At 39.3% G+C, this 13342-nt stretch overlaps 1 protein-coding gene across 1 annotated transcript in view; it reads left to right on the top strand.

Annotated features, from left to right (window-relative positions):
* The window catches only part of wdr62 (WD repeat domain 62), a 188952-nt gene that overhangs the window by 138463 nt on the left and 37147 nt on the right, over positions 1–13342 (top strand). The window contains exon 23 of the mRNA XM_039770094.1: positions 5017–5256. Coding sequence (XP_039626028.1) covers positions 5017–5256 — 240 coding nt within the window. The remainder of the gene's footprint in view (positions 1–5016; positions 5257–13342) is intronic.

Genomic DNA, 13342 nt, shown 5'->3' on the forward strand with positions numbered 1-13342 from the left:
GATGGAGTGGAGCCACTCCGGTTCATTCTTCTGGAGTAATTTTATTGTCCGTCTGTCAGTCTTGTTCTAAACTTTGATTTCATGACATTCATGTCGGACTCACAGAGGTGTGGAGACCCCAACAAAGCAGACATTTGCAGAGCTGCTTGGTGAAGATTCTTATAGTTATCTGGCTCTATTAAGCTCCAGAAATGCTGTTGAGACTTTAACCGCACATTATTTTAAAGGATTACTAATATATTATATATAAAATCCAATGTCTCTCTGTATGTCTGTCTGCTTTTCACAAGAGAACTACTTTTTCGGATTTAGATCTTTTTTTTCTATAATTTGCTTGAACATTCCGGTTGATTTTGGGACTTCTCTCATTTCGCTATGTATCAAAGCAGTTCCAATTTTTTTGCACGTATCCGAGAAACAATGCGCAGGGGCATGCTCTTCTCGTTCACTCGCCAGCTTCAGGACGTGTTCCTTAACTCCGCTTAGCTAGCGAACGAGACAACAATTGAATTCAACTTTGTTTGATATCTAAAATAAAGTGTTACTTAGGTCTTGATGAGTTTGAGTCCGGATATTCTCTTAAGTGTACACCACATTGAAAAGAGAGATTGCAATTCAGATTGTGGATCATGATTTTGTGTTAAAAGAATCGTGGCATGATTTTTTGGAAAAATCGCCCACCCCTAATCTGACTAATCAAGTTCTCAAATTTATGTAGGATCCATTAACCCTTTGGCGAGCTACTTGGAAAGGGGTTGCGAGCTACTGGTAGTAGACCCCTGCTATATATTCATTCCTAATCCTGTGTACCCTCATTACTCAGAGCGAAAATCATAGCATCTTCATCTCTGCCACTTCCAGCTCTGCCTCCAGTCTTTTCGTCAGTGTCACCGTCTCCAAACCATACAGCGTAGCTGGTCTCACTACCGTTTTATAGACCTTCCTTTTCATTCTTTCAGGTACACTACCATGTCTCATTCAGTGACACCTACATTTCCATCGTTTCCTCTCATTCAGTTATACACAGGCACACAGTATTAATACCTTCTCTGATCAGCAGATGGTGCTAACGTTCTTAATGGGAAGAGCCAAAGGATACAAGTTGAAATATTAATTGTACTGATCTTTATCGATTTAATATTTACTTAAATGTTTTTGTCATTTCAGATTTATTTAATATTTTCACTATAGTACAGGACCAGTTTCATGACTCTTAACATGCAACCCATGAACACACAATTGTGCTTCTGTTTAACTTAAGACTTGGAGCCTCCCTTTTGTGTTTTGTTTTTTTTTCCCTGTTTCTCTTGTTTATTACTTTGTCATATACATAGTATAGAGAAAGTATAGGAATCGTGAAAAAATTCCACCTCAAGCTCTTGATGAATCTTGACATTTTACACCTTCCTGAGTCCGAAAATACTGTTTTTGAAATTGTTAGTCTGTGTAAACACGATAACTCAAAACGCTTTGACCTCAGTCAGTGAGATTTTGTTCACCTGCTTTATATCAAAAATAAGGAATCGTATCAGCTTTTGGGCCACTTCAGGCAAGTGGAAGTGGTACTTTAACTGAATACTGAATAACTGTTGTTGTTCTTTATTTCACCTTATACAATTTCTTGTATTACGAATTTGTTAGTTTTCGCATACCCCTTGGGGTCAGAGTGCAGGGCCAGCCATTGTGCAGCGCTCCCGGAGCAATTACACGTTAAGGGTCTTGCTCAAGGGCCCAGCAGAGCAGGATCTCTTTTGGCAGTGACAGGGATTCGAACCGACAACCTTCGGGATACCAGCACAGATCCTTAGCCACAGAGCCACCACTCCGCCCTAGAATTTCACGAATTTTCAAGTAAACTATGGTTATAATTACAGATAGATGATTCAAATTTTGTATAGATTTTTATAATGATGAAAAGTATTTTATTTAAACATCAATCTAATGTTTTTGTATCATTTAAAACATAAATGTGTACACAATATTAAGAACTGTGTTCAATATAATGCATATTCTTTCAATAACTACTATTAATTTTAATTTATACATCATCAGTTTAAAAATGACATGTAGACATTGACCAAGAGATGTAAATATAAAGATGTAATGAGAACAATAAGCTGCTTCTGTCCCTGTCATGTTTCTGGTAATCCATTTCATTTTTTTTTTGTTATCACCATCATTATCATAATTAAATATAGCTAAATGCAGTTTTACCTATAGCAATTTATTGCAACAAATATTATGTAATACTAACAGTGTTTCTATATTCTTAGGGAGCTATAACTCTTTTTACTTTGCACGTAATCTAGGTAACGCATATGTAATCATGAAAAAATTCCCCCACCATTTTTGACCTCCCTAAATGTAAAAACATCATTTTAGTGTAAAGTTTGATTATAAATAGAGATCATTGATTGTGTTTATCGATATTATCAATTAGTTATGATGAGAAACAGAGATATTTGAGAAATATTGTGCAACTGGAAGTGGTTCTGATGACCTCCTCGATCTCGGTATGCCAGAAAGTCGAGGGGAGCGCACTCCCGATTTTTTTTTTTTTGTCATTGAACCACCCACAGTCAGATCTCTTGAGAATTAAGCTTCATATTACATTTTCTGCTTACATGTTATCATTAGCAATTTTCCGTGTTTACCCTAGATTGGCTGTTACTATCTAAAACTTTTTCTTCCACTTTTCATGAACTTGGGCATCTTGGGGTTGAAACCCATTTTTCTCGAGACATCCGAGATTATCTTCAACCCCATCACTTTCGGCCTCATCCATTACACCTTATGATGTGCCACTTCATCCAATCGCCCTCCCAACGTTTACTCCACACTCCCACATCACCTGTTTCTCCTCAGCATAACACGTATCGAATATAAACACCAAGCCTTTTTCAGCTCATCCTTTGTCGTCTTCACACTCCGCAATACTTCATCCATCCTGCCGATTCCTTTTTTCATAATTAAAGTTAGATGTGAGCAGTATTGCCACAAAACCAAATACATAGAAAGACGTATTTGTCTCCAAGGGGAAATTTAACACTTGACAGATGCTGAAGAAAAATATGAATATTATAACAAACAGCAACCCCACCAAGAACACCTAATGACTTGTGGTTTGGTGAATGGTGACAGTTGTTGCCATCTAGTAGCAGGCTTATGGATGTAGTGAGGGAGGACATGAAGGTTTGATGGATCAGATAGTGATCAGAGCTGCCCGGTTGTGCCACAGGTGTACGTTTAAAAGCATTTAAAATTTAAACAAAGCAGATTTAGCTTGTGTCCACAGCTGGAAGACGACAAAGTCACCAGATATTCAGAATTGATCATGATTAGAGTGTTGGTAGCAGAGTGAATCATTTCTGTTGCTGAGTCAAACAGGTTAAACATTAGTCAGCATACTGCAACTTAACCACTCGCTTTTTTTGCACTTCTTTTTACACGCTTCTTTATGTATCTAATTGTATCAGATATAATCTGCACAACATTAAAATAACATTTGTTAGTTTAGGCCAGTTCTTAGCAATACCCAAAATGCCCCAGTACCTGAACACTATTAGTTCCCATGAGAGATGACATTTCCTCATTTCAGAATCCTTTCCACCTTACCTTCATCCTCGCCTCAGCTCTTTTGCTATTTCTGTCTTTGGATAAGCTTCTCCTCCAATAAGCTGTAACAGAGTTCCTTAGGTGCTAGTGATGCCAGTTCTACCAACTGAGAATGGGAGTATTTCATATAGCCTACTTTACAGTCCTCTCAGACTCTTACATTTTCAAATGTAGCAGGCATAAGGTAGCCTTTAGATTCCTCTTTGCTGCTCTTCCAACTTTGCAGCGTGTCCAAGAGACAGTAGAGATGAGCCAACGCTTGATCTTGAAATTATAGCAGCATATCAGTTCAAAATCCACATAAATTTCTAGCGACAAGCCAGATGCCATGTCAAGTCTAATGTTAACATTAATAAATGGTTAAACTTTTTTTTTTATTATTAATCAAAAACTATGAAGAAACAAATTGAGAGGACACAGAGCCTCTTTAAAATGTGCTTTATACATTGTGTATTATATATTATAAATTGTATGATGTATTATGGTATAATTTTGATTTCAGTATATATAGACGATGTATTGTACATGTAGCTGCGTTTTTCCAAAATTACCCAAGTCCAGCAGCTCTAACTCAAAAAATGGGATTTAACAAAAGCCTGATGCGCATAAATGATTCCACAGACAAAATATCTTGGTTTTTAAAAGTTCAGTTAAATTCAAAGTAAAACTGTTCACACAAAAAAGAAAATTAAAATAGCAAAAAAATCTTATTAAGAAAAGTTCTGTTCAAAGCTTAAATCTTGTTACATCTCAAATCGTTACTATTTCCTTAACATTTCAGAACCATTTCAAAATGGCCAGAAAACTGTATGCTTATCCCATCTCTAAGTTGAAAATGGGTCTTTCAAGACCCTGCTTACTGGGACCTGTTCTAGACACAACTGAAGCAATTATCACACTGTGTCTCAGTTATAGTAAGAAGGTTCTATCTTTTACTGGCTTATAGGGGGAAAAAGACTATACCATTAGCTATGACTATGAAAGAAATTATAATCTATTCAAATTAAGCAAACATTAATGAGAGTTTCACTCAAAACCTTAACTTTCTAAGATTGGCTCTTACAGTACATGCATTCTTACTGAAATGTATTTTTTAAAGCAATATCAAATATGTTAATGATTACTTGTGCGCACAGATGCATCATCTTGAAACAAATAAATAAACAAATAATGTGGTATAGGGTAGGAGTCCAGTGCAGTCCTTCAATATTCAGTTTTGTTATTTTGGGTAAATTAGTGCATATGAGTGGTGAGCTTTGTTGGGCTGACCGGCCTGTTCTCATCAAAATGTTCGTAACATTCTAGGATTGCTGAATACATTGTAGTAACGTGCATTTCTAACTGTAGTTTCCCTAAAAGATAATTGAATTGCTTTTTCCTTTTTTTTTTTTTTTTGAATAGGGCGCAGCTGAAAATTTTTCAGATGAACTTCAGGATACTCGGCCTGGTAATCGGTATCAGCCGCGTGGACGCTGGGCAGAAAGTACAAACCAGGAGCAAATCAAAGCCATCCTGGATACTCGCTGCTTACAAATGTGTCTCACCCCAAGTCCACCCAGAGGTATTGAGGGAAGCGAAGCACTGGAAGAGGACAGCATTCAGCCTCAGAGCCTAGAAAGTCTCCTGGTACATGAAGATGAGGTGTGGAAACTTTATTGTCCATTAATTAGAAACTTTGTTAGAATTCTGCACGTAGTATTTCAGTTCAAGGTTCAATGTTTTTTTATTTAGTCACTAGTCATGGTACATATAAAACACAGGTAATAGCAAATATTTCTAAATTTTGCCATCTTTTGCCCTACATGTACCTTCAGCAAGGCCTTTTCTCTGCGCTTGAACGTCTCAACTGGCGCACCCTCTCTCAAGCCTGCTATAGACTCCAAAGGATAGAAGCAAACCCAGGTATCATATGGCTATGCCAATTGTCCCAAACATTTGTGATACCGTGAGATGGAGGGCCATGTTTAGAAAGTGCTGTCATTTCTACGTGAGAGAAATTTCTGTAAATCCCCTTAAATGAAAGGCTGCAGTGTGCACTTGAATTGTGATGTCTGAATTGTTTGATTTGTAATTTCAAACTGTGGAGCAGAAGAGTAACTCAAGAAAAAATGGGCCATTGTCTCCAACGTTATGGAAGGCACTGAGATTTTTGAGATTGTACCTTAAGCTTTCTTCTAAATTTCAAATTGTACAGCTGTTCATCTTTTCTTTTTTGGTCTTCGGTGTTGTTTATTGTAGTTTTACTCAATTGCTTTGGACTGATTCTCTAATGACCCTTAAGGTATCAATACAACATGTGAATTTCTACTCAACGTGAAGTTACTTGTGTACAACAGAATCACATTTCTCATTATTTATTTATTTTTTATTGAATTTATTAAAAGCATATAACATTACATACAATCCAGTCAAACTTAACAGAACTAAATTCAAATCAACCCCACCCATGAGAAAGAGAGGAAGGACAACAACCACAGCAAAACTCTCAAGAGTAACAACAACCACATTTATTTCTATCGCACATTTTCATACAAATGGTGTAGCTTTACAGGATGAAGAAAGAAAAGAAAAATAAGATTAGGCAATACTAATTAACATAAAATAAAAGTAAGGTCCGATGGCCAGGGAAGACAGAAAAAACAAAAAAAAGTACCAAAAAAAAAAACTCCAGATGGCTGGAGGGGAAAAAAAAATCTGCAGGGGTTCCGAGGCCACAAGACCACCCGGTCCCCTCTAGGCATTCTACCCAACATAAATGACCGCAATTAGTCCTTAGGCTTCACATGGAAGAATGTGATGATGACACCGGTCATGTGGACTTCTGGCCTTCAATCCATCGTGTTTTGATTTGGGAAAATGGTTCAAGGGGTTCTTTTAAAATAAGTGGGCAAAAATCAGAGAGAAGAGGTCTGATACTTCAATAAAATTTACTTATTCAATTATAACATATAAATACATATGAATGGGTTATAGAAATAAATATATATGCTTAAAGAGACAAACTTATACTTACAATAACATACATACATACAGTAACATACATCAAAAGACCCAGAGCCATCATCCTAGACCATACACTGAGGGAGCCCGCATGTCAGTCTCGTCAGAGGATCAACCCCGTGTGCCTTTTATCAGATAAGACCGGGCGGTGTGCGCCTTTCCCCACGGTTGAGCGTCCAAAGAAACTGAGGGCGGAACCTTCCCTTATATACTAATTAGGTGTCCTTGCCCAAAAGCGGCTTACGTGGAAGCAGTGTATGCAGAAGTGATCACTTCCAGCATACACCCTCCTTCCACGGGACACGGCGCTATGTTTTTCTTCTACTCGGCCTTGAGACTAGTGCCTGATACCAGAAGACACAGTAATATGCTTAGATGTGAAAAAAGCCTCTCGAAGTGAAAAACAACTCCTTACATAGCCTTGGCTGTATCTTTAGAACATTCCCGGCTGTTTTTCCCAAAACATACGTTTCTATAGCTGATTCTACGCTGAAGCAACTAACGCCCATCTGCTTTCTTGATTCCCCCTCCCTTTCTTTATTTCACCTTTGCTTTTTACAGAGAAAAATCCTTCCATTACACATCGATGGAGGGACATCATGGTGCTTAGATCAGGTGGTGGTGGCGCAGGTCGGCACCGCAGAAAACCAGAAAAAGAGCAGCAGAAGTTGGGGATTAATATGGATTGAGGAGCCAGGATAAAAATGATAATTTAATGCATATACAGAATATCAGGGTTAAACTAAGATGAAGCTATGAGAAAGCCATGTTAAAATAATGATTTTAGCAGTTTTTTAAAGTGCTCCACCGTATTAGCCTGGTGAATTTCTATCGGTCAGCTATTCCAGATTTTAGGCTGCCTCACCACTTGTTTTAAAGTTTAGCCCTTGGAATTCTAAGCAGACCCTCATTTAAAGATCTAAGGTTACGATTTGGAGTGTAAAGTGAGAGGCATTCTGAAATATAAGACAGAGCAGATTATTTAAGGCATAAGTAAACCATAAGCGGATTTTACTGAGTAGTAAAAAGAAAAAGGCGTCTTTTCCTACACTCCATTCAATATCCAACCCACTATATCCTAACTACAGGGTCACGGAGGGTTCTGCTGGAGCCAATCCCAGACAACACAGGGCGCAAGGCAGGAAACAAACCCCGGGCAGGGCGCCAGCCCACCGCAGCTTTGCCCACAATATAAATGCTTATTCTAAACTGTGATTGATCAGGTCCTGCCAGGTTTTAAAAGCGTTTGGCGCAGATTCTCTAAGTGTGAATTTGATTTTTTTCCAATTTCAGGTAATATATAATATAAGTTACTCACTGACTTGGCAGAGGTGGGTTAGGATTCTTCCAGTTGAGCAAGACAAGTCAATGTTTGTCCTTCTCCACTTTAAGCCCATCTGTGAGACCACCAAACACAGCTGTTAGTGGATTAGGAGGGATTGTGACACCAAGGCTGTCTTGACAGATATTTAAAAATTTTGGTCCAGAATGATGTGAAGTTGATACACACCCAGAACATGTAGCCCAGTGATGTTGGGTCTCGTTTGCAGTGTTTGCTGGTTGGACCTTACCCTGGAAGCATCTTGGACAATTTCAAACGAGACAGATGCATTCGATAAAAGTTTTCAAGTTGAGTAACTAAATGCTTTGCACACATGGAGCTCAAATAAATTCTGTGCAAGGCTGCCTTCCACTCAGTTTTTGAAATTTTGAGTAAGAGATTCTTTTCCCCACTGTACTCTTAAGATCTTTAAAAGGAAGGGACTTTAAGGGACTTTTTATATATTATAGAAATGCTGTCTTGAGTCCCATTCTTCTTTATTTTATTTTTATACAAATTACAAATGCTTTAGTACATATGGATAAATGACCAGCACAATTCACCAGACTTTGAACAATTATTAACTGCATTTGTCTTTGTGATCAAAACAGATTATGTTGCTTCTCAGTTAGAATAGTTTTACACTTCAATACATGCTCATGTAAGGCATCACAATCAGAACAGACCTCCCATTTATCAAAATCTGGCAATCCCAATGTTTCACTAATAGTAGTGACATGCAGGTTTTGTAATGTCTCCTAAAAGGGTTCCATTGGTCCTCAGGTGAAACTTAAACTTTACTAACAAAGTGGAAGGTTTTCCCATCTTGGATCAACCAGTGACCCTTGCTGTCAAGTTAACTCACAGGTGGGATTGATGAGTTATTAGTTTTGTCAAATACATCTATAGAAATCTGCGGTGGGCTGGCACCTTGCACCCTGTGTTGGCTGGGATTGAATCCAGCAGACCCCCGTGACCCTGTGTTAGTCATTTTCCAACCTGCTATATCCTGACTGACATCTATAGAAATTGAATGAAACTCAGTTTGTATACTTTCTGAACATAGGGGAGCCTGCTCCTGCAAATATTGGGCAACAGCTTTTTCTTGGAGGAAAACGAGGAGTCTGGATGTGTGGCCAGTACTATGAGGGCAAAACCATGAAATAGACAAAGAAGTAGAAGACTGCAAATGCACAGAGCTGCCCCAAATGAAGTATGGGCCACCCTTGTAGGTCATGTTATTAACCGTGGCCTTACAATGGCAGAGGCTGAGTTTTCTTTCCACACATTCCTTGCTCGGCTCTTTTTAATTGGAATGTAAAACTGTTCCTGTTGAACTCAATGCCTGAATAATATTCGGCCTGATCCACAATAGCTAAAACAATAACCATTTGGGGCAGTTGACATCCGATGTGAGCAGAAAAGACTGGAATTAGAAGATAAGGAACATACAGTGCATCCAGAAAGTATTCACAGCGCATCACTTTTTCCACATTTTGTTACGTTACAGCCTTATTCCAAAATGGATTAAATTCATTTTTTTCTCAGAATTCTACACACAACACCCCATAATGACAACGTGAAAAAAGTTTACTTGAGGTTTTTGCAAATGTATTAAAAATAAAAAAACTGAGAAATCCCATGTACATGAGTATTCACAGCCTTTGCTCAATACTTTGTCGATGCACCTTTGGCAGCAAATCCAGCCTCAAGTCTTTTTCAATATGATGCCACAAGCTTGGCACAACTATCCTTGGCCAGTTTCGCCCATTCCTCTTTGCAGCACCTCTCAAGCTCCATCAGATTGGATGGGAAGCGTCGATGCACAGCCATTTTAAGATCTCTCCAGAGATGTTCAATCGGATTCAAGTCTGGGCCACTCAAGGACATTCACAGAGTTGTCCTGAAGCCACTCCTTTGACATCTTTGCTGTGTGCTTAGGGTCGTTGTCCAGCTGAAAGATGAACCATCGCCCCAGTCTGAGGTCAAGAGCGCTCTGGAGCAGGTTTTCATCCAGGATGTCTCTGTACATTGCTGCAGTCATCTTTCCCATTATCCTGACTAGTCTCCCAGTTCCTACCCCCCACAGCATGATGCTGCCACCACCATGCTTCACTGCAGGGATGGTATTGGCCTGGTGATGAGTGGTGCCTGGTTTCCTCCAAACGTGACGCCTGGCATTCACATCAAAGAGTTCAATCTTTGTCTGATCAGACCAGAGAATTTTGTTTCTCATGGTCTGAGAGTCCTTCAGGTGCCTTTTGGCAAACTCCAGGTGAGCTGCCATGTGCCTTTTACTAAGGAGTGGCTTCCGTCTGGCCACTCTACCATACAGGCCTGATTGGTGGATTGCTGCAGAGATGGTTGTCCTTCTGGAAGGTTCTCCTCTCTCCACAGAGGACCTCTGGAGCTCTGACAGAGTGACCATCGGGTTTTTGGTCACCTCCCTGACTAAGGCTCTTCTCCCCCGATCGCTCAGTTTAGATGGCCGGACAGCTCTAGGATGAGTCCTGGTGGTTTCGAACTTCTTCCACTCACAGATGATGGAGGCCACTGTGCTCATTGGGACCTTCAAAGCAGCAGAAATGTTTCTGTAACCTTCCCTAGATGTTTGCCTCGTGACAATCCTGTCTCGGAGGTCTACAGACAATTCCTTTGACTTCATGCTTGGTTTGTGCTCTGACATGAACTGTCAACTGTGGGACCTTCTATAGACTGGTGTGTGCCTTTCCAAATCATGTCCAGTCAGCTGAATTTACCACAGGTGGACTCCAATTAAACATCTCAAGGATGATCAGGGGAAACAGGAGACACCTGAGCTCAATTTGGAGCTTCATGGCAAAGGCTGTGAATACTTAAGTACATGTGCTTTCTTTTTATTTTTAATAAATTTGCAAAAACCTCAAGTAAACTTTTTTCATGTTGTCATTATGGGGTGTTGTGTGTAGAATTCTGAGGAAAAAAATGAATTTAATCCATTTTGGAATAAGACTGTAACATAACAAAATGTGGAAAAAGTGATGCGCTGTGAAAACTTTCCGGATGCCCTGTATTTCCAGAGTCTACTGACATACTGATAAAACATCTAACCATTTTAACCTACTTGGTGCTACATAATATGAAAATAGCTTCTGTTTTTGGTGGCAGTGACTTCTTCGTGGACACAATTTAATTTTGAAGTATGATTTAAGAGTTTTGGGTGAAAAATTAGCTTTTGCATAAAAACTATAGTGTTGTGCCGTAACATATGCACTGTTTTGACAAATGTCCCTGGAGCTGTGATAATGCACAGTGTCTCAAGAAATTAGCGTAAGCAACTCTGAGAAACTCTGAAAATTGAATTCAGCCACAATTACTGTCTCATCGTGAACTTTCTGTAGGACGTGAAGGCCAGTTCAGTGCAGTAACAGTATCTTTCACCACGACCTATCTGTAATATCTGATGTCATATGGTGGGCATGCAGCAGTAATGCAGCGTTATGTACAGGCAGTCAAGCAGAAAAATCGCATTTGCTTTGAAGATTAGCCATTGAGCGGTGGCCTCCTGCTTTGGGTGATTGTGCAGAAAGGAAGGCAGAAGACACAGTAAGTAAAAGTGAAGTTCTTTAGTTTTATCTTGTGACCAGTTCGTTCATTTCAAAGCTTTATTCTAAGAAAATTTTAAGTCTTAGTGTCAAAGTAGAACTTAGTGTATTTTTTTTTGCAGAAGTGAACTTGCATATACGCTTACATTTTTAATTTAATATTGTAAATTTTACCGCGATTATAGATGCAAAGTTTGACACTTATTTGTTTTAATAAAGTTTTAAACTCTCTCTGTATCTCCGTCTGTTTGCCAAAACTGCAAAAGACTGATCAACTGATTACACAAACGTTTGTGTGTGCATTGCTGTTATTCCAAATTGAAATACTTGGGAGAGGAGATATAATGGGAGGTAAGGCCACCCCAAAACCAGTGCAGACACAAGGACTGCAATACCAGTCAGGCAGCAGGATGCGCTGGGGGTGATGGGCCGGCACAGTTAGCTTTTCGCACAAAATTTCCAGCCAAAGTGAGCCTCATTAGAAACCACAGGCATAGTGTTTTCTTCTCAGCTAATATGGATGACAGTTTCATTGTCTCGCTGGATCACAGCTATTGTCTAATAAGAGGATTTCTTTTTGTCTTATTGTGGGTTGTTTTAGCCATTTTGAATTTTGAAAAGGCCGTTCTCTGCAGTTTGTTGTTATCCAGGTAATGCCAGCTAGTATACAGTAGAAGTTTAAATTAAAAATATTTGCTCTTAAAGCGGGGGCGGCATGGTGGCGCAGTGGTAGCACTGCGTTGGTTTCCTCCGGGTGCTCCAGTTTCCCCCCACAGTCCAAAGACATGCAGGTTAGGTGCATTGGTGATCCTAAATTGTCCCCAGTGTGTGCTTGGTGTGTCAGTGTCCTGCGGTGGGCTGGCGCCCTCCCTGGGATTTGTTCCTGCCTTGCTCCCTGACGTGGCAGGGATTGGCTCCAGCAGACCCCTGCGACCCTCTGTTTAGGATATAGTGGGTTGGAAAATGACTGACTGTCATGACAAGTAATCGAACCCCAACAAATATTGGTGTTCTTGTTTAAGGGGATCTGAGTGGGGCTGGTTCCTGCCTTGCCCCTAAATCTGTCAGGATACTTGCCAGGACTCCCACTACTCTCAATTAGTTTTTAGTATGACGATGTCCTATAAATTGACTGATATGAACTCGTACAAAATTATCTTGGCATTAGAGAGCACTATTGATGAGTGTAATTCACTTTTGTGAGAACGTGAATTTGAATTGTACTGCATTCTACAGTTGCTTTTCTGGGACAATACTTTAAGTTAAAGCATTAACTATAGACAATAATAAATAAAAATGACTCCACTGTGTTATGTACTGTTTCATTTTAACAGTAAAAACAAACTACTTCTGTCACTCTATAAATGAGATGTTCGTCATTCATAATCTTTACATATTACTGATATGTCCGACATCTTTGACTACTGATGAACTGTTTAGGTCTCGTTTGGATTTCAATTTTTTTAAAGGTCAAGTAAAATAAATTGCACTCCTGGTTTATCCTTGCTTTTTTTTCCTTTCACGATTTGTTTTGTAGTTGAATACTTTAACTTTCCTCTCTTTAGAGCAAATGAACACCCCAACTCCAGTAATTGCAATGTTTTATCGTTCCTTGAGGAATCACTAAAGTTTTGATGGTACTGTAAAGACTAGTAATGCTATGTGTCATGCTATATCCAGCTCACAAAATTTAAAACTGAGGCTTTGCCCCTAACCTCTCACCCCAAGCTTTTATGAAGGCCTTTAAATTTAAATGAGCCTCACCCCAAACTCGTGAAGCAGGGTTCTGGCCTACTCGGTCCATGCAAAAACAGGGGTAAGG

Source organism: Polypterus senegalus, chromosome 11 (assembly GCF_016835505.1).
Source record: "Polypterus senegalus isolate Bchr_013 chromosome 11, ASM1683550v1, whole genome shotgun sequence".
Classification (NCBI taxonomy): domain Eukaryota; kingdom Metazoa; phylum Chordata; class Cladistia; order Polypteriformes; family Polypteridae; genus Polypterus; species Polypterus senegalus.